The 18,968-nt window shown below is 28.1% G+C and overlaps 3 protein-coding genes and 1 pseudogene across 4 annotated transcripts; 1 reads left to right on the forward strand and 3 right to left on the reverse strand.

Moving 5' to 3' along the window:
- Nucleotides 1–8,354: 8,354 nt before the first annotated feature.
- On the reverse strand, nucleotides 8,355–10,038 carry LOC112692872 (annotated as a pseudogene).
- Nucleotides 10,039–12,059: 2,021 nt separating this feature from the next.
- LOC112692873 (N6-adenosine-methyltransferase non-catalytic subunit) lies at nucleotides 12,060–14,186 on the reverse strand. Its single transcript, XM_025567688.1, has 6 exons — nucleotides 14,011–14,186; nucleotides 13,648–13,938; nucleotides 13,205–13,378; nucleotides 12,714–12,923; nucleotides 12,480–12,652; nucleotides 12,060–12,401 (listed from the first exon to the last, which is right to left on the reverse strand). Exons 1-6 carry the CDS (start codon nucleotides 14,074–14,076, stop codon nucleotides 12,158–12,160), a joined length of 1,158 nt encoding a protein of 385 aa, XP_025423473.1. The 5' UTR covers nucleotides 14,077–14,186; the 3' UTR covers nucleotides 12,060–12,157.
- Nucleotides 14,187–14,514: 328 nt separating this feature from the next.
- Nucleotides 14,515–16,243, forward strand: LOC112692874 (serine/threonine-protein phosphatase 5). Its single transcript, XM_025567689.1, has one exon. The coding sequence runs from the start codon at nucleotides 14,674–14,676 to the stop codon at nucleotides 16,153–16,155; it is 1,482 nt and encodes a 493-aa protein (XP_025423474.1). The 5' UTR covers nucleotides 14,515–14,673; the 3' UTR covers nucleotides 16,156–16,243.
- A 14-nt stretch (nucleotides 16,244–16,257) lies between these two features.
- Nucleotides 16,258–18,834, reverse strand: LOC112692875 (ELL-associated factor 2; the record flags this gene model as incomplete). Of its 2 annotated transcripts, none has more annotated exon segments than XM_025567691.1 (5): nucleotides 16,258–16,448; nucleotides 16,521–16,695; nucleotides 18,056–18,194; nucleotides 18,316–18,531; nucleotides 18,600–18,834. In XM_025567691.1, coding segments are annotated over 5 exon segments (833 nt in total), but the record flags the coding sequence as incomplete, so codon positions are not given.
- Between the last annotated feature and the right edge of the window lie 134 nt (nucleotides 18,835–18,968).

The following is an 18,968-nucleotide window of genomic DNA, read 5'->3' on the forward strand; positions in this document are numbered from 1 at the left end:
GTCAAAATAACTTGTAATTATTAAATTTTTTTATTTTTACCCTCAAAGGTATAATATAAATGTATTTTCAAGTTTATTAGTATTTTTATGTGTGATTATTATTTTTACAATTTTATTTCTTTTATGAATATAATTAGCTTTTAATTATTTAACTATTTTCTATCTCCACAGACAGAGAAGTAACTTGCATAATATTTTTGTTTCCATTAACACTAGAAATTAGATTTTTTTTTCTTAGGTTATAATCATTAAATTATGTTTTAATTAACACATTTATTTTAAAATCAATATAAATTACATATTTACTCTTTTATTTGTCTTTTCATGTCTTAATATGTATTTTTAATACTCATTAATTGTTTTTCTTTATAATATTGTTAATAGTATCAATTTTAGTTATTTTCTTTAAATTATATTATTAATAATTATTAAATACATGTACTATTGATGAATTACTCTAAAATATAATATTGTCGGCCCTTTCCCTTTCAAATTATAATCATATTTTCATAACCACTCCTTAAAATATAAATGAATCAATGTAAGTGTATTATTTCATCAATAATATTTAAGTATTAGATATAAGAAGTTAACTGTTATAAAAAATTATGAAAAAAAAATATTTAATAATTATTATTTTGTGTTTTTTTTTATTTTTCTATATTGGCCATATTTATATCAGTATTGTGATTTCTGAAATACCCTGAACATTGGTACATTAAAAAAAAATTCAATGTATAATTCATATTAATTAAATCATTTAAATGGTTAATATTAAGATTAGATTACTGTAATGGTGTATACCAATTCTAAATAAAATAAAGTTATATATTCATTATTTATTGAAGTGCTTTTATAAAGTTTATTATTTACCTACAAAAATTTGAATTTTTAGAGAAATTGGAAATAACTGTTTCATGGTTTTTATACTGAAGATAAATAGCCTTGTATTATAATCAAATTATTAATTTATTTCATATGGTATTAGAATCAAATTATTGACCCATTTACATTATTCTTTTGAAGTTAGTAATATAGAGTAATGTCTAGTGATTTTACAAATACTGGTGGTTATTAAGTATATTTTATTCTCAATAATATTTAAAATATTTAACCATGTAGTTATAATATATTAATATTAACATCTATATTATAGATGCTAATATGTGAAGAAGTGGATTGGCCAGAGAGAAAAATGGGCAGTAGCTTCCCGGCCCTTGATTTTCCTCTAGTGTCATATTTTTCATATTTAGTCTCATATGCAAAATATAATTTACTATTAGAATACCTGAATTGAGCATTATTAACTAAAAATATTTATTAGTTGAAATTTTATAATAATCTAGTTGATTAACTCTTGGGTCTCTTAATACTTGGTCTGTCCCTGATATGTGCCTTCTCTCCGAATCATTTTTCTACTAAAATATTTTATTAATTACTAAGCTCATTATAATTATTTTAAATATCAATATCATCAATGTTTATATACTTATTTAAGTATTTCATCTACAAATAATGAATAAAGATGATTATAAAAGGTTAACTTAATAACTGGCCATTTTCACACAAGTCAATTTCCAGGTGACGCGAGGGATACTTTATAATCTTACTATATGTAATACTGGAAAGGCACAAACGACACTACTGCCAAGTGACGCGTATTCTACATTTCTCGATTTACAAGTATTTTCCAAACAACTATGGCCGAACATGCCTTTAACAGTTGGTATGATTCTTTTGTCATGCGGTAGAATGCTATAAACTTAAAATTTAGCTCTTTAGGAGCAACAAATAAGCGTTAATGAATGTTCTTTTTAGTCAAGGGCAGTTTTTGATTTTCTCCCGTTTATAATAAGTATCAACTATATCATCATCACTCGACGACTTATTGAAAACTCAATAATATAATAAAACGAAAAGCAACAATGAAGTTATAAACAAATGTTAGGCTAGCGGTATACTGTAAAGATCTCATCACTTAAGAGTGTGGCGATCGATTGCTTATGGATAGCAGCGTGTAGAAGCGGATTTATCTTTTTACGGCTATAGGTACCAACAATTTGCTGCTCCTATAATAGGTAAAGAAGTTATATTACCCCTTCCAAAATACCTAATCTAAATATTAAATATATAGACAAATATACCTACATCCAGGGGGGTACGAGAGGTTCATGTGCACCGGATGCCAAAAGCTTTTTTTAATCTAAGTAAAATTACTGAAAGTTAACCATATTATTTAATTCAAAATATTTTTCACGTTTAACGCCATGGTTTCGCGCATAGTCGACATCATTTACATTGTCTTGATCGGCGGTGTTTGCTAAATTATGTTTAGCAATGCTAGATTTGGAAAAATTAAAGAAGGAGGACTCTATTTACTTTAAAAAAAAGAGCGTCCCCAAAACTTGTTAAGCGTTATAATTATAACATAATAATAGTAGGGGGACGCTAAAATTTCTGAAAATTAATTGGGGTAATCTGTCCCCTTGCGTCCCTCCACAAGTCGAGCGCAGGTGTTTAGTATTGGTATTGATTTTTGCCCCGAAATCGGCGAGATGACAAATTAACAATAATATACCATTTATAAAATTATTAAAATAATAATAGATTATATACAGAAATCAACCTCGTGAATGAAGGAAATAATTAGAATGAGAGCACATTTTGAAATTTAGAATACTGAAAGTATTGAATGGGTTATTGAGAGACTAATTAGGATATTACGTTTGGTAGGTAACATAGACATAATATAATATTATATTATGTCTATGGTAGGTAAGGAAGGGCAGTCAAAGAGAATATAAGATAGAATATAGATTTTTTTTTTCTAAATGGAGTGTGCAGAGAAGGGAACAGTGGCGCAACTTGACAATAAGGGGCCCATGTGAAAATGTCCAGACTTATATTATTATTTATTATGATTATATTAAAACAGACAACATAATATTTGTATATTATAGATTATAGTAGAAATATTGTAAGGGACAAAGGTAATATTCAAGGCTTTGCATCCGAATAATTTTTTCGGGTGTTCAAACACCGCAATACATTTAAACCAGAGCTTCCCAACCTTTTTTGACTCAAGACACCCTTTATTATTTTCTAAAAATTTGCAAACACTCTTTAACCTATGCCCTATACTCTATAGTATATACTAAACACGCAATACTAATGTATCGTAAATTTAAATTTATATTTTGTAACTTCGGTTTTATTTAGCATTAAAATAAACAATAAATATAAGATAAAGTCACAAGTATATCACCGTAAATCATTTTAAAACAGTTCACATAAAACCGTTAGCAATCAAACCAGTATGAAAATTAAAATAGATTGAACATCTCAGTATTACTATGTAAAAATTATATGTGTTAATGATTAATTCATTAAACTATATTGTATATACCTAATTAATTATACGCAATAGGTTTTATACTATAGACATAGTGTATAGTCTGTTTTATTACTCACAGTGCTACATTCTTCATGAAGGTGTTTAAAAATAAATATATATTTCAAATATTTTTGCGGAACATTAAATTTAATCTCACGGTACCCTAGAGTGCCGCGGCACCCTGGTTAGGAACCTCTGATTTAAACAAACGTTTGGGTATTAATAACCGTAATTATTTGAGTTAATATTGGTTAATACGGGATTAAGTAGTCAAGGAAAAATATTATTTTTCATTGGTGGAGGGTGTTGGAAAAGCTGAGTCCCTCTCCACTAATGAAATATTTATATTTTTTGTTACCTGCCTATGTGATAAAATATCAATTTCTTATACAACTGTACAACAGTTTTTTAGACTAAACTATTATTATATTAATTTTAAGTAATGGTGTAACTACAATTTATTTTCGGGGAAGAGGGGGTTATTTTATATGTGTATGAAGCTTATAAATTAAAATATCTATTAAAATTAAAAATAGTAACACTATGTCTTACTCTTAGTTAATGCGGGCATTTCGCATGCGACAAAGAACAAACTATTTTGTATTCTGCGTTTGTGTTTGTGGCATAGGCGGAAATCGGGGGAGGGGACTAAGAAATATAAAGTACAGGTATGAGACCCCTAGCCCTAAAAATTGTTAAGTGACTAAAAATACAATAATTATTATAACTGTAAAATGTATTTTTAATAACTGAATTAAAAAAAAAATATTCTATGATAAAAATTTAAACAAATTCATCATCTCTGACCAACCTACACTGTCCATACAACTACTGGGGACTTTGTCGATGACAAGGCACTCCTGGCTCTCCATTCAAACCCTGAAACGGCCTCAAACTTTATCCAAAACCACCTTAATATCTTATCAATCTATCTATCTATCTATCTATACTATATATAAAATTGTAAGGGTTTTTCTTCGACCACGCTAACCGAGAAAACTACTGAACCGATTTGGCTGAAATTTTTTTTTGGCTGAAACCCGACACTCTGCTGAAGGGTTTAGTACCACTTTTGTCAGTAAAAAAGTTCATAAAAGTTCATAAAAAATTAAAAACAATTGTACCTATATTGTGCGTGCACCTCCGAGATTGATTATTTAAATATTAAAGCGCTTCAAATTGGACGAATGACTATATTATGTCCTAAGTGCCATGCAAAAAAATGGAAAGATGAAACCCATGGACTTTGCTGCGCTGACGGTAAAGTTGTTTTATACCAATTTGAGGATCTTCCAGACCTAATTAAAAGTTTAATTGATAATTCTCACCCTCTATCAAAACATTTCTTTGATAATTCTAGACGGTATAATACTCTGTTTCAAATGACATCGTTTGGAGCAAACGAAATAGCTGAAGGGAACTTCATGCCCTATTTTCAAATTCAGGGTCAAGTGCATCATTTAATAGGTAGTTTGTTACCCGAAATTGGAAATAATGCTAAATTTTTACAAATATATTTTATGTCAGAGTCGGATCAAATATCTATTCGAACAAATATGATTCCAAATTTAAAAAGAGGTCTCATTGAATCGTTGCAAACAGTTTTGCGTGAAAATAATCACCTCATACAGAGCTTCAGATTTAATCTGGATTCAAGGTCTTTTGATGAGTTGCAAAACTTTAAGTTAATTATTCATGCTGACAGAGTTCTTCAAGATGAACACAGAGGTCAATATAATGCACCTACCATCGATGAAGTAGCTGTATTATTAGTTAATGAAGATAAAGGTCCCAGAGATATAGTTTTGCACGGTCGGAGTGGACACTTGAGTCGAGTTTCCGAATTGAATAGATCTTATGATGCACTGCAATATCCATAGAGACGAAGACGGTTATCACATTAATATTTTACAGAAAAATAACCAAAATCGAACAAAACTGTCTCCTGCATGCAATTTTATTCTTATAGGTTAGAGAAACAAGTCTAAATCATCTACATTATTACAAAACATTATTCACCCAATTCGCCGTAGATATGATGGCAAAAATGATTTCTGAAAGGTGTAATAATAAGTTTATGGGTAGCATAACATTTGTTTTCGCTGGTGATTTCCGTCAAACCTTACCAGTAATCCCTAAAGGTACTCGAGCTGATGTCGTTAATGCTTGCTTAAAATCTTCCTCTATATGGAACTATGTTGAAAAACTTTATTTGCGAACAAACATGAGAGTTTATTTATGCGGAGGGGACGATATTTTTCCAGCACAGTTGTTGAAAATTGGAAATGGAACTTTAGAAAATGAAAATGGTTATATTTCTGTCAATCACACGATTGGACGGGTGGTCAATAACGTGGAAGAGTTGATTTCTACAGTTTATCCTGAAATTTTTAATCTGTCCAATAAATCTTATCAGTGGTTATGTGAAAGAGCTATTATCTCTCCGAGAAATGTAGCAGCAGGAGAAATTAATGATATCATCCTTCTAAAATTCGATGGACACTCACGTTAATATCTATCAATTGATACAGTTACATCAACAGATGATGCTATTCATTATCCACAAGAATTTCTCAATTCTCTTTCTTCTTCGGGATTTCCTCCACATAAGCTAAAATTAAAAATTGGTGCTCCAATTACATTATTACTCCCTTATCACTTGTGCTTATTGTAAACCGTAATTTTACAGATTGTACAATTCTCTAGAAAATTCATAAGATTTTACAAACTTCTTGTCATCACTTGGAACGATAGCAATTAATGTAATATTAATATGTAATAATACCCGTATAGGTTGTTTAATTTAATTAATTAATAATTTTTGTTTAGAATACCTACTCAAAAAAATGTATAAGATAAAGCACCTAATTGTTTTTTTGTTTAAATTGTTGATTAAAAATGTCAAATTGTCAAACTTCGTAAATTGCCTTGTTGAAATAAATAATTACGCACAGTGGTATTTATAGGAGTAATAAGCAAATAATGCTCAGCCCCCCCACAAATTTCACCAAATTTCCGCTTATGGTTTGTGGTGCGCGCACACACTAAAAACGCACTAGCTAGGACATAGTGTAATACGAGTACAAAAATAATAATAATTTGTACTTATGAATGTTACGATGAAATTATTACACTAACAAAAATTGACAATTCACATCATATACATGTGTACTACACGCCATACACTGAACAAATACGAATAACGCGAACAACAATTTAGGTAATCATACGCGAGACATCAGTTCTATATAAGACTTACAGTATTGCAATAAATAATGACTCGGTGATTCGTAAAAGACCTATTACCTATTAAATTATAATAATACGATGTATCCGCTTGGGATTGTTTTAAAAATAGTATCCCAGTTGTTTACACTTGAACATTCAACATACCATACAATTCATGTACAACTGTCAATATGATATATTGCTATTGTCTTTATTTATATAAATTAAGATTAATTAACAATTTTGTATGTTATATGTGAAATTATTCCTGTGAATCATAATTTTACTATTAAACAACCAATGACAAAATTGAAATAACCATAAAAATACATACAAAATTATGTCACATAAAGATTGTAAAATAAAAAATTATTTGGGTTTCGGGTTAAAACCAATATTTGGTTAATTTGGGTGTTTTAAAAAAAAAAATCATTCGGGTTATATGGGTTTTGGGTGTTTAATTTTTTAAGGGTTCTTAGGGGTATTACGGGTTCGGGTTAATTCGGGTGCAAAGCCCTGGTAATATCAGAAGAGATCTCGAAGCTCCCCAAAACCGGGGATCTTTGTGAATTTTACACACAATACTCCCAATAATTGCACCACTGGAAGGGAATCATTAAGATTTAATTTGCAAGCAACATGGTAAGAGATGATGGCCAGTGCGTAATCGGTTAAATTTGATTACGAGGGATCTGGAAAAAGTGAGATCGTTGAACCATACTTTGTCTAGTATAACAGGAACTACAGATTTAAATCTAGAGGCAAAATTCGCGGGTAACTTGTTCAAGTAGGTAGACCATAGTAAGAAAACATGGCGTCGAAGAATCAGTTTGAGTTATATTACTTATATTGTTCTTTAGTCGTAAATTATTTCTTTTATTAATTTAATAAATACAAAATAAGAAGTTACATAAAACCCCATATTCTTAAGTAGTCTCCTTATAGCAGTGGTTCTCAACCTTTTTTTTTTCACGGAATATCATTATACATCACAAGTTTTCGCGGCACACTCATGCACTTGACAACATCAAATACTTTGGCTACGCGTTAAGATATCCAGTTGGGTTAGAACCGTACAGTTTATCTACATATGTATCGTATTATCTGCACAATTAATTAATTGATATTTAGCTGTCATAATTTCATCAATCGGTATTTTCAAATATCAGACATTTTTCACGGCACACCTAGTTGATCTCGCGGCACACGGATTGAGAACCACTGCCTTATAGTTTAAGCTTAGCTATAGTTATAGGTTCAAAAATATTTTGTAGAGGGATGAGGGCGCTAAAAATGATTTTTGGCACCGGGCGCTAATTATACTAGGCACAGTACTGCCTATATCCATTTGAAAAAATGTCAATGGATGTCTTCTAAATGTTAATAAAAACAGATTTTCATAACAGCATAGAATTATTTATATACAGTCGATTTAGTAATATAGTGTGGTGGTGTGGGAACAGAATAAAATCTCTTCTGTAGTGTGGGTATTTATTTTTCCCCGAAATTCTGACGACAACGATATCCGATAAAAATAATATTAATAATTAGGGCAAAGAAGTTATAGGAGGTAAAATTGGAAAAATATGCACATAAAAAATTGAAAATATGCATTCAAATTCATTAAATATGCAAGATAATATGCACAAAAAAATTAAATTATATTTTAGTAAAACAAAAAAATTAGATATAAAAGAAATATAAAAATTATTGCATTGCACAGTTAATTTTATTTTAAATATTTCCTACGTCGAATGATCGCCAATTGTTAGCATGGTTTTCTTCAACCTCGAATTTTGAATTTATTCTTAAAATAAATATTAAATTAATGAATACAAAAATAGTTTTAAAATAACTTTTTTCTCACCTGATAAATTATTGCACAACTAATGTTTTTTCAATATTTTCTACGTCAAATTATCGCCGATTGTCAGCCAGTATGGTTTTGTACTGAAAAGAACTTCTTTCGACGTCTGTTGATGTTACTGGTGCATATTTATAAAATGTTAAATCATTTCCCGTTAGGTCTTCTGGTAAACCATTCATTAATGAACTTTCTCCATTCAAATGTTTTAAAATTTTTAATATTATTGCAAACCCATCAATTTTTTCTAAAACTTGGTTAAATTTTGTATTTACTTTCATTCCAACGTCACGCGCAACTTCTTCCAATTTATTTTTTGTGAACATTACTGTTGTTACTGAATCAGTTAATGTATTCCTTGCGATTCTAATTTAGTTATAGTTGATGGTAAAAACCCATAATTTGAATGTATAAAAGTCAAATTTGGTTCCATTGAAATTTCATTTAGAAGGGCTTGAGATTCTTTTATATATACAGTATCATTAGAATCAAAATGTTGCATAACATCTCGTACTTACTTAAAATATTGGCAGTAATAAGAAGTATTTTAAATCCAAGAAACCCAACGTGTAAGTACAGGTTCGGGAGGAAGAGGGACTCCGGGAGCTTCTGTCTTAAAAAATAAAGTACGCGAAGATCCTTTTAAAAATAATTGCTTTCCTTTTGCTACTAATTTATCAACTCTAGGAAATGACTCCGAATATTTTCTGCTAATCTATGTAATCCGTGTGCTATACAAGTAATATGGATCATCTTGGAGTACAAAGCCTTGATAGTTGTACCTGCTTTCTTCATGTATGGCGCAGCATCGCTTAAAAATAGGAGGACATCATCATGACGAACACCGTCGGGCCACAGGAGAAACATTGAAGTGTCAAAAAGTTTGAAATTGGCTTTTTCTAAAACTTCGGTATTTAGTAAATATACTTTTTCGGGTCTATCCTTTAGTAGAGTTCCGATTATTACGTTTGCAATATATCTCCCTTGGACATCTGTCGTTTCATCTATAGAAACCCATATTTTATTTCCTACAACGTCTTTTTTAATTTGATCAATAGCTTCTAAATAGCAATCGTTTTTATAAGTTTTCCTCAACGTAGATACACTTGGGATGTCACTTAGAATATATTTTTAAAGGAACGATCGGAATTGAACATTAGAAATTTTATGTAAAGGAATGTTTGCACATATCATAGCCTTGCATAAATCATGTGAAAAAACAGATTTTTTTGTTTGACGGCTGTAATATAAATTGTTGTTTATTTTCTACAGGGTTATTTTGACAAGCTAATAATCGTTCGTTTTTATTTGTTTTTATATGTTGAGTTACTGTAAATTTTTTATCAGCACTTACTTTAACTTCGCAAATTTTACAATAAAGCATAGTACCATCGGTAGTAAATGTATCTTCACCAAACTGTTTCACATACTTGTTAAATATATTTGCATTTATTTTTGGCATTGTCTAAAATGTTAGCAAAAATGTTAAAAGTAAAATGTAAGCATGGAAAACACAACAAACGGCACGCAGTTTCGTATCGAACGACGAACAGTGAACTCTGGACACTTAATAATTTTGATATAAAATTTGATATAGATACTTAAATGCCAATTACTTCGACGTAGGTAAAACTAATAAGTTATAATAATAAAGATAAGTTATCTTCGATAACATCCGAATGCCCACCTAAAATATGTGGGTACCTATAATATAGTACATAGTCTACATGGGAATCGGGTGGTGTACAATGTTACTATATAGTATATAAAATATAATAATACCATACAGTTTTTATGTAGAATATGCACGAAATATGCAATTTTTTTTAAATCTTCAAAATATGCAAAAAAAATTTTAGATTTCAACTGTGGGGCTTATATTTATATCTTGGTTTGCTATAAAATAGAGGCCCAGAATAAAACATGCAAATCCTATAACTTCTTTGCCCTATTAATAACCATAGTTGCTTTATATAATATGAGTATGACCCATAGTCGACCTTACATTTTTTTAACGTAGCAACGCGGGCTCTGGGCGGACTATACCAACGTGTTAAGTATAATATTATCAACAACTATTTTCTGTACAATTGTTTTTATTTATGAGTCATTATAAATGACTATAAATTATAATGAACAAAATAGATATAACAATAATATAAAAATATTAACGAAATGCACACATTATTTTACAATTATTTTTCGTAAATATAAAGTAATTTACTTTCCAATTTTTTTTCATTCGTTTGATGTTTTTTAATGAAACTCTACAGAATTTGCCGCCCTAGGCTGCTGCCTACAGTGCCTAATGGTAAATCCACCACTAGTGGTGTGGTGAACATGAGTCCAAAACGGACAATTGTCCGTATCAAATATTGAAGGGATGGTAATGACTCTTAGCACTAATATTTGTTACACAATATATTTTGTTCTATAAATTATTATTAGGTATAGTAAACTAGGCCAATTATCAGTTGTTCAGTTATTACTTGTAAAAATGTACCTAGACGTTCTACAGAGACATTATCAATTTTTAATGAGTGGATGGGTACCAAAAATGCACGTTTGCCCTTGCACCACTCTTGCTACATCATTACTAATGGATATCCTACTGATAAGCAAATCAAACAGACAATATTCAACTATGTGTCACATCGCCAGGAAGTTGCCTCGTGTGAAAACTTACTTATAAGTAATCTTAAGGTCAGTGCATTTTTTAACTAGTTAACTAGGCGACACAAATGTCGCCCAGTGATTATACTCTATCGACAATATTTTGAAAGATTAATAATGCGTAACAAACGTGTAATACTATAATCGTACTATGATATTACATTGACATTTTGAGAAAAATATTTTTTGTCACCCAGTGAAAATTCCTTATAAAATGCACTGCTTAAGTACTATTAAGTAGTATGCTTATTTTATTAAAGACCAAAAGTAAATGAAACTTATTTCTACATACACAAATGTACTGATTAATTAAAAAAATTGTCACAAGAATAAAGATTTGGTCATAATATTTATTCAGACTCTTCTATGACATGACATTGAAGTACAATTTATTTCGAGTGATACTGTATTGTAGAGCTCTTAAAACACGTGTCACGGAATTCACGTGTACACGTGAAATACGTGTTTATCCAAGTATAAATCCATTTTTATAATGATGAAAATTAGTAATTTTATGTTATACACTTGAAGTTTTAATAAAATATTATTAGTACAGTATTAAGTTAAGGATATACGTTTTTATTTTGAATTTTACACGTGTATTAAGAGCTCTACTGTATTGTAATAAAGTAACTAATAGTTTAAATAGTGATTTATTAATTATACATTTTGATTGCAATATGTATATTAGAGCAAAATAAAAAACAAGAATAAGTTTGATGATAAAAATTGGTTTGTTTAGAAATTAAAATTGTATTATCTAAATTATTTATTTAGGTACATTAAGTAACTTCTAAGCAAAGGGCAAATAGCAAAAAAGGGCTTAAATGGCCTGTAATGCTACTATACTGTAACTGTTTTATGTCTGAAGAAAACCTTAAATTAAACTAACACGAATAATAAAATATATATTGACAAATTGTTATTTATTAAATAATATTGTAACATTACAAAAAATAGAACAGCTCAGTCTTTGTTGGTATAAAATAAAATAAAATTTACATTCTTCCTCTACTCCTATTTATACAAGCTATTCCCTTTCTTATTCCTATTGGTATTTTACATTTAGGCGGAGGAGATTTTGGTCTGAGTACTTCAATACGATCAGTACATCCAGTTGTTAATTGACCTTTGCTAAAATATCCATTATACATATCAGTGTTGAAATTAGAATTAGTTAATTCATTTCCTAAAGTTAACCATCCTGGACGAATAGTACTGTCACGACCAAACAAATGTAATCTAAAAAAAAAAAAAATTAAATAAACATAAAATGTAAAACAGCACAACTGCCAAACAAATATTGGTGTAATGCAATACCTTCTTTTTCCAAGACAAAAGTGTTCAATGATATGAAATATTTCAACAGGTTTTTCAATTGAACCATGTTTATTTTCTTCACTAATTATTAAATCAATATCAACATTAGCATGAATATAATCTCCATCTGTAGATCTGCGAACTGTTCCTTTAATGCCCATTAAACAATGTTCCTGAAATAATAGAATTGGATAATATATAATAGAACAATGATATTAACAACTAATAAACAACCTTAGTGCGTTGAAAAACAGCATTTGGTTCTAAATTTTTTGAATGTCCAGGATTTTTAGAATTTGTTCGGATCCAACAAATATCTTCACATCGTCTAAAACCCCAACGTCGTAAACAATCACGACCTTTATCCAACCCATCAGATGAACCACACCAGAGAAAAATAAAACTACGATTTGCAGCTAATTCACCCAATTCTAGGTCCATTATCTGTAAAAAAATATAAAAACTTAAAAATGTGTACATAAAATAATAATACATCATAAATGCTCATTGAGATAAAAAAAAAAAAATGTCAAAAATAATTTAACATTTTTCCATTTTTCATAAGATACATTTTTAAATTTTGACAGTTAATTAGAATACTCGTTATATAAAGGTATTTATGTATATTTCTCATAACACTTAATGGACCAAAAAAAATTACCATTACATAGAAGTAACTGTAAAACGGAAGTTTAATTTTGTTATATAAATGTTAAAAAACTTACTTGTTTCCAATTCCATAATTTTGTATTGGTTACACCAAAGGTTCTTTGATATTCTTCAAGTGGAGGTTCAACAAGGATGACATCAAATTTAATATTTAATGATTTTAAATTGTATGTACTAAGGTCACATTTCAGAAACATTGGAGGAGTAGCAGTTTGTTGTATCAGTTCATCCTATAGATACATATAAAACATAAAGTAAAAGAGTTTAAAAATAATTATATTGAACGCTAAATATTAAGTTAAAAGAAGGATAAATAGTTAAAATAATAATCAAAAACTAATTGTAACTGTTTTAAAGCATTATTATTAATACATTTCATGGTGTAAATTTGTAAACTAATATAAACTATTTAGGTAATAAATACATAATTAAATTCATATTTTATAACATACAATTTTTTTTTTTTTAAATAACTATTTAAAACAAATAATAAATTTACCTTCAAACGAATTAATTCTCTGAGTTTAGGGTATTCTTCAAATCGGTCAGTAAGACCAACATCTCTAATAAAATTTTGAGGACGTTGACCAGTATCAACAAAATGTTGACAATAGTCATTGTGTGGATTAGATGATTGTGTACCTTTGAGAAATGTTGATGAATCATTGTATGTATGTTCTGGACTTTTTGGTTGAATATCAATTTTATTTATACGAAATGAATTCATGGTTGTTTGTTCCTTGTGTGTGTTCAATGCACGACGAAGTTGTTGAACGTCTGAAAAACCTAACTGTAAACAAAGTATAATTTATAATTGAAATATAAATTTAAGAACTGTAAATTTACATTTATAATTCTTTACCATTTTAGCCAATAATTTTTTCCTTATTTGAGATTGTTCTTTTAACATTTTAAATGTTTCAGTCATACTTGAAAATTCTATTTTGCATTCAATTGAATTATAGCTTCAACCATGTATTCAATAAATTATTAAATTATTACAATTTAAATTGTAAAAATTAATTTAAAAAAATAATTTCAGACTCTAGTGATAAGATATTTTACTATCAATTTATCACGTGTTCTTCACTATTTATCATAGAAATCATTTGTTAAATTGCCAACCTAATTTGAAATTTAAATTTTGAAATCTAAAAAATTATACTCAAAGTATATTTCCTTAAAATTAATGCTTGTTTTAAATAATTTAATTTTATAAATTTTTTAAATTATTTTTATAAAATAAATATAAGTAGGTAATATGAATTATCCGTTTTATTTAATAATTTGATAAGTATACTTCACTTCACGTGTTTATCACGAACACACTGTAATTTTTATTTTTTTTTAATAAATAAACAAAATATAATTTTATTCTTGCTTAAAATAAGTAATTACCAATTGTCACATTACCAAGTTAACGTTTGTTCGTAATATTTTTTTAATTTATTAAATCTCATTATTTGATTTTTAATTGTTAATTTGTTCCTTTTAATTTTATTGCTTGTATTTGAGTGTTATTGCAATGAACGGCGAGTGCAAGTTGGATTACCGCGAAGCGGATATTACCCATGCTGAACGAATGAAAGAAGAAGCGAATATTCATTTTTCTGCTAAACGTTATGCTGAAGCTATTGATTGTTACTCTAAAGCTATTACAATGTGTGAAAGTTCATCTACAAAACCGCAAAACTTTGCGGCTTATTATGCAAATCGTAGCTTTGCTCATTCCAAGACTGAAGCATACGGTTACGCCTTAGCTGATGCATCTAAAGCTATACAACTTGATCCCAAATACTTAAAAGGATATTATCGAAGAGCAACAGCGTACATGTCACTTGGTAAATTTAAGGAAGCATTGAGAGATTATGAAGTGGTTGTAAAGGCGTTACCCAACGACAAGGATGCTAATCGTAAATATACGGAATGTAATAAAATGGTTAAAAGACTGGCCTTTGAAAAAGCTATATCTGTAGAAGACTCTAAAAGCGTTTCAGAACAAATAGATATTGAATCTATGTCCATTGAAGATGATTATAATGGTCCATGTTTAGAGAATGATAAAGTCACTCTAGATTTCATGAAGGAACTTATTAAAACTTACAGAGAACAGGGTAAGTTACATAAAAAATATGCCTACAAAATATTGTTAGATGTTAAAAAATATTTAGAAAAACAACCTACTCTCGTTCATATAAACATTAAGGCTGATGAGAAATTTACTGTGTGTGGCGATATTCATGGTCAATATTATGATTTATTGAATATATTTGAATTGAATGGATTACCTTCAGACACAAATCCATATTTGTTCAATGGTGATTTTGTTGATCGAGGATCATTTTCAGTTGAATGTATTTTTACTTTGTTTGGATTTAAACTTCTTTTCCCTGATAAATTCTTTATGTCTCGTGGAAACCATGAAAGTGTAACTATGAATAGAATGTATGGATTTGAAGGTGAAGTTAAGTCTAAATATTCAGTTGAAATGGCTAACCTCTTTACAGAAGTATATAATTGGCTTCCACTTGCACATTGCATCAACAAACGTGTCTTAGTTATGCATGGTGGTTTGTTTTCAAAAGATGATGTTACATTGAAAGATATTGAAAATATTTACCGAAATAGGCAACCACCAGAAGAAGGACTAATGTGTGATATATTATGGTCAGATCCTCAAGACGCTCCAGGACGTTCTTCGAGTAAACGTGGTGTTGGAGTACAATTTGGGCCAGATGTCACCAAAAAATTTATCGAACTGAACAACTTGGATTACATTATTCGTAGTCATGAAGTTAAAGCTAACGGGTATGAAGAAGCACATGATTCCAAATGTATAACTGTGTTTTCTGCTCCAAATTATTGTGATACAATGGGTAACAAAGGAGCTTTTATCACACTTGAAGGACATTGTCTTAAGCCAAAGTTTACTACTTATACAGCTGTACCACATCCACCAGTGAAGCCTTTAATGTATGCAAACTCTTTAGTAAACTTGTTTTGTTAGCCAAATGAAATTTTTTTTGTAATTTATATACAAGTTATTCTTGTTGATTTGTTTGCCTTACACAAAATAAAATACATTTTTGTAATTATTTTTATTTTTAATCAAAAGAGGTTTAAGTAGGTTTAAAAATACATAATTATAAGAAATTGTTTTATTGTTGACGCACGACTGAACGGCTTCGATTTGGGGTATTTGGTATTTTATAATATCGCTGCAAAATGGCAGTCAGTCTGAATCCGTTTCGGAAAGTTGAAGATCTTCATCTAAAATACGTCCTGGATCTACAACACAATCTTTAAAGCCTAAAGTAAAACAATAATCATAAATTAATTCATTTAAAATGAATATTTGTTGTTTATAAATACCATTTGTGTTTGGAGAATTAAAAAGAGGTGAAGGATGTTTTTCTACATTCTTTTGAGAAGGAGGAGGTGTTGTTGAGTCATCACTATCACTGTCAGATGAACTACTTGATCCTGAATCACTAGAAGATTCACTAAGTTCTAAACTTCTAGCAGCAGGGACTAATTCATCATAGGACTGTAAAATTAAAAAAAGTATATATTAAAAATGTGTAATATTGAAATTTTGTTTATAAATTTTCCAATTTATAAAAAATATATCATTAATGAATAAATCAATTATATAGTGTATTGGTAATTAATGATGGCTAAGTATAATTATTGAACTGTTTATTAGAAATTTGCTTAATACATGATTTACATTTTTTTTAACCTAACTGAATAATATATGATCTACGTTATAACATAATTATAATAAAGGATAAGATTAAATAAAATAAAATTTGATTCTTCCTTTCATTAGTGCCATAAGTACTTTTATTATAACTAATTTTAACAATACAATAAAATAGAATATGAATTATTGGTTATAATGACTAAAATCATAAATATTTAAGAGACAAATCATTTTAAGGAATAAAATTATGAATACAACATTCAAAGTTATTTAAAATTATGTTTCTAAAAATTGTAGATGCATTTTAAAAATTTAAGTTATATTGTTTTTTATTACACTTTTTTAGTTGCATTTAAATGTAATATTCTTAAATTAAATTTTATGTTAATATAAAAATTGATTGTACATAAATAATGGATTAAATCAAGTATTGGTTGTTAAAAACTTATTATGTATTTTAACAAATTAAACATAATTTTAAATGGTAATAGTTTATAATATAGTAAGGAATACTACTCAAAATATTTCATAATAATTAAATACATCATTAACATAGATTATTTACTTGATATATTCTTATTATACAAACTTATTAATTAATGATAAAAAAAATGCTAAGTATATTTTAGATGATACGAGTTATTACAGTAGTAAACATTTTTTATAATAAAAAAAAATATATATATATATATAAAATTATTTAACAATTCAATTTATTTTTCTTGTTGTTAATATTATACTAAGATTTATTTAGCCTATACCAATATCATTAACACTCATAAAAATTATATTTTAATTTTAATATATAAAATTGCAATACTTTGATAAATTATGAATGTTAATAAACAGTAAATAAAATAATATAAAAAAGACAAATATTTTTTTCTTTTAATAATTAATTATATTTAATTGTTAAGTATCATAACATTTTAATTTGTAAAACCCAATGATTAATAATACTTTTTTACAATTTAAAGTGAGTTTAAAGATTTTTAAGTTAATAAATCATGAAAAATTCCATTAAAACTAATTTTGGAGAAAATATATAAGCATTAAGCTATATTAACTAATAAAAAATATATTTTTCAACTAATATTTTTTTTTTTTAAAGAAAAATAAGAAAAAATTATTTGTAAAAAATAAAACATATTATTGGATAAGTTAGCCTATGAAAAATAAAAACAGTATAATAAAAACTTACTTCTGTTTTACTTTCTGTTTTAATTTCCGTTTTTATATCAGACAATGAAAAACTGGGATGTGCTTGGGAATCAAACCCAGTCATTGAGCAATCATCATCATTCAGTAACGGAAGACTGGAAGACATTGGAGATTCCGACCTGTAACAAAACAATATTTTTAATTAATTAAATAAATATTAAATGAAGTTTGATAACTTTATATTTATTAAAATATTACTGATGTTAAAAAAAATTAACATAATATGCTTATCATAATTACATAAAAAATTGTGGTGATTTATTCATATGTTGAGCATTTGGTGGTGATAAATTTGCCAATTTAGGTGACAGAGGAGCTTTCATGGGAGACTTTTTAACTTGTTTTTTTTGTTGAACTTTCCCTTTTAATCTTTTATCTACAGTAGCTGTCCTATTTTTTTCTGACAAAACTGGATTATTCGGTAATATAGATTTTTGTGGTTTTTCGACTGCATTTCTGTACATTTTGTAAATTCATATAAGTTATAGTATATTACACTTTTAAAAAAATTAAATGATAATTACCTAGTTGATTTGAGTTGTACATTAGTAGTAAGTTTTTCTAATGTAATTTCTCCAGTCGTATGGTCTATAATAAGAACACATTCTTTTGTGTAATCTTTGTGTGACCCTTTATATACAGTATGTGCAGTACCAGCACCGTCAAAGTTAGGTACAGTAACTGTGACTTCACGATTTGATGAACTAATATCAACACTAGCTGGTTTATTTATATCTACACTTGCAGGTTTAAAATCATCTGAAAATATTGGTTAGAAATGAAAATTTGTAAATAACACAAATTATCAAACAAGTTTTTAAAAAATAAAAATATGATTTTTTATCAAAAATTGTATGATTATTATTTAAGTAATTAATACATAGTACAAAAAA

The sequence above is a fragment of the Sipha flava genome, unplaced genomic scaffold, assembly GCF_003268045.1.
Source record: "Sipha flava isolate LNK unplaced genomic scaffold, YSA_version1 77_pilon_pilon, whole genome shotgun sequence".
In the NCBI taxonomy this organism is placed as follows: domain Eukaryota; kingdom Metazoa; phylum Arthropoda; class Insecta; order Hemiptera; family Aphididae; genus Sipha; species Sipha flava.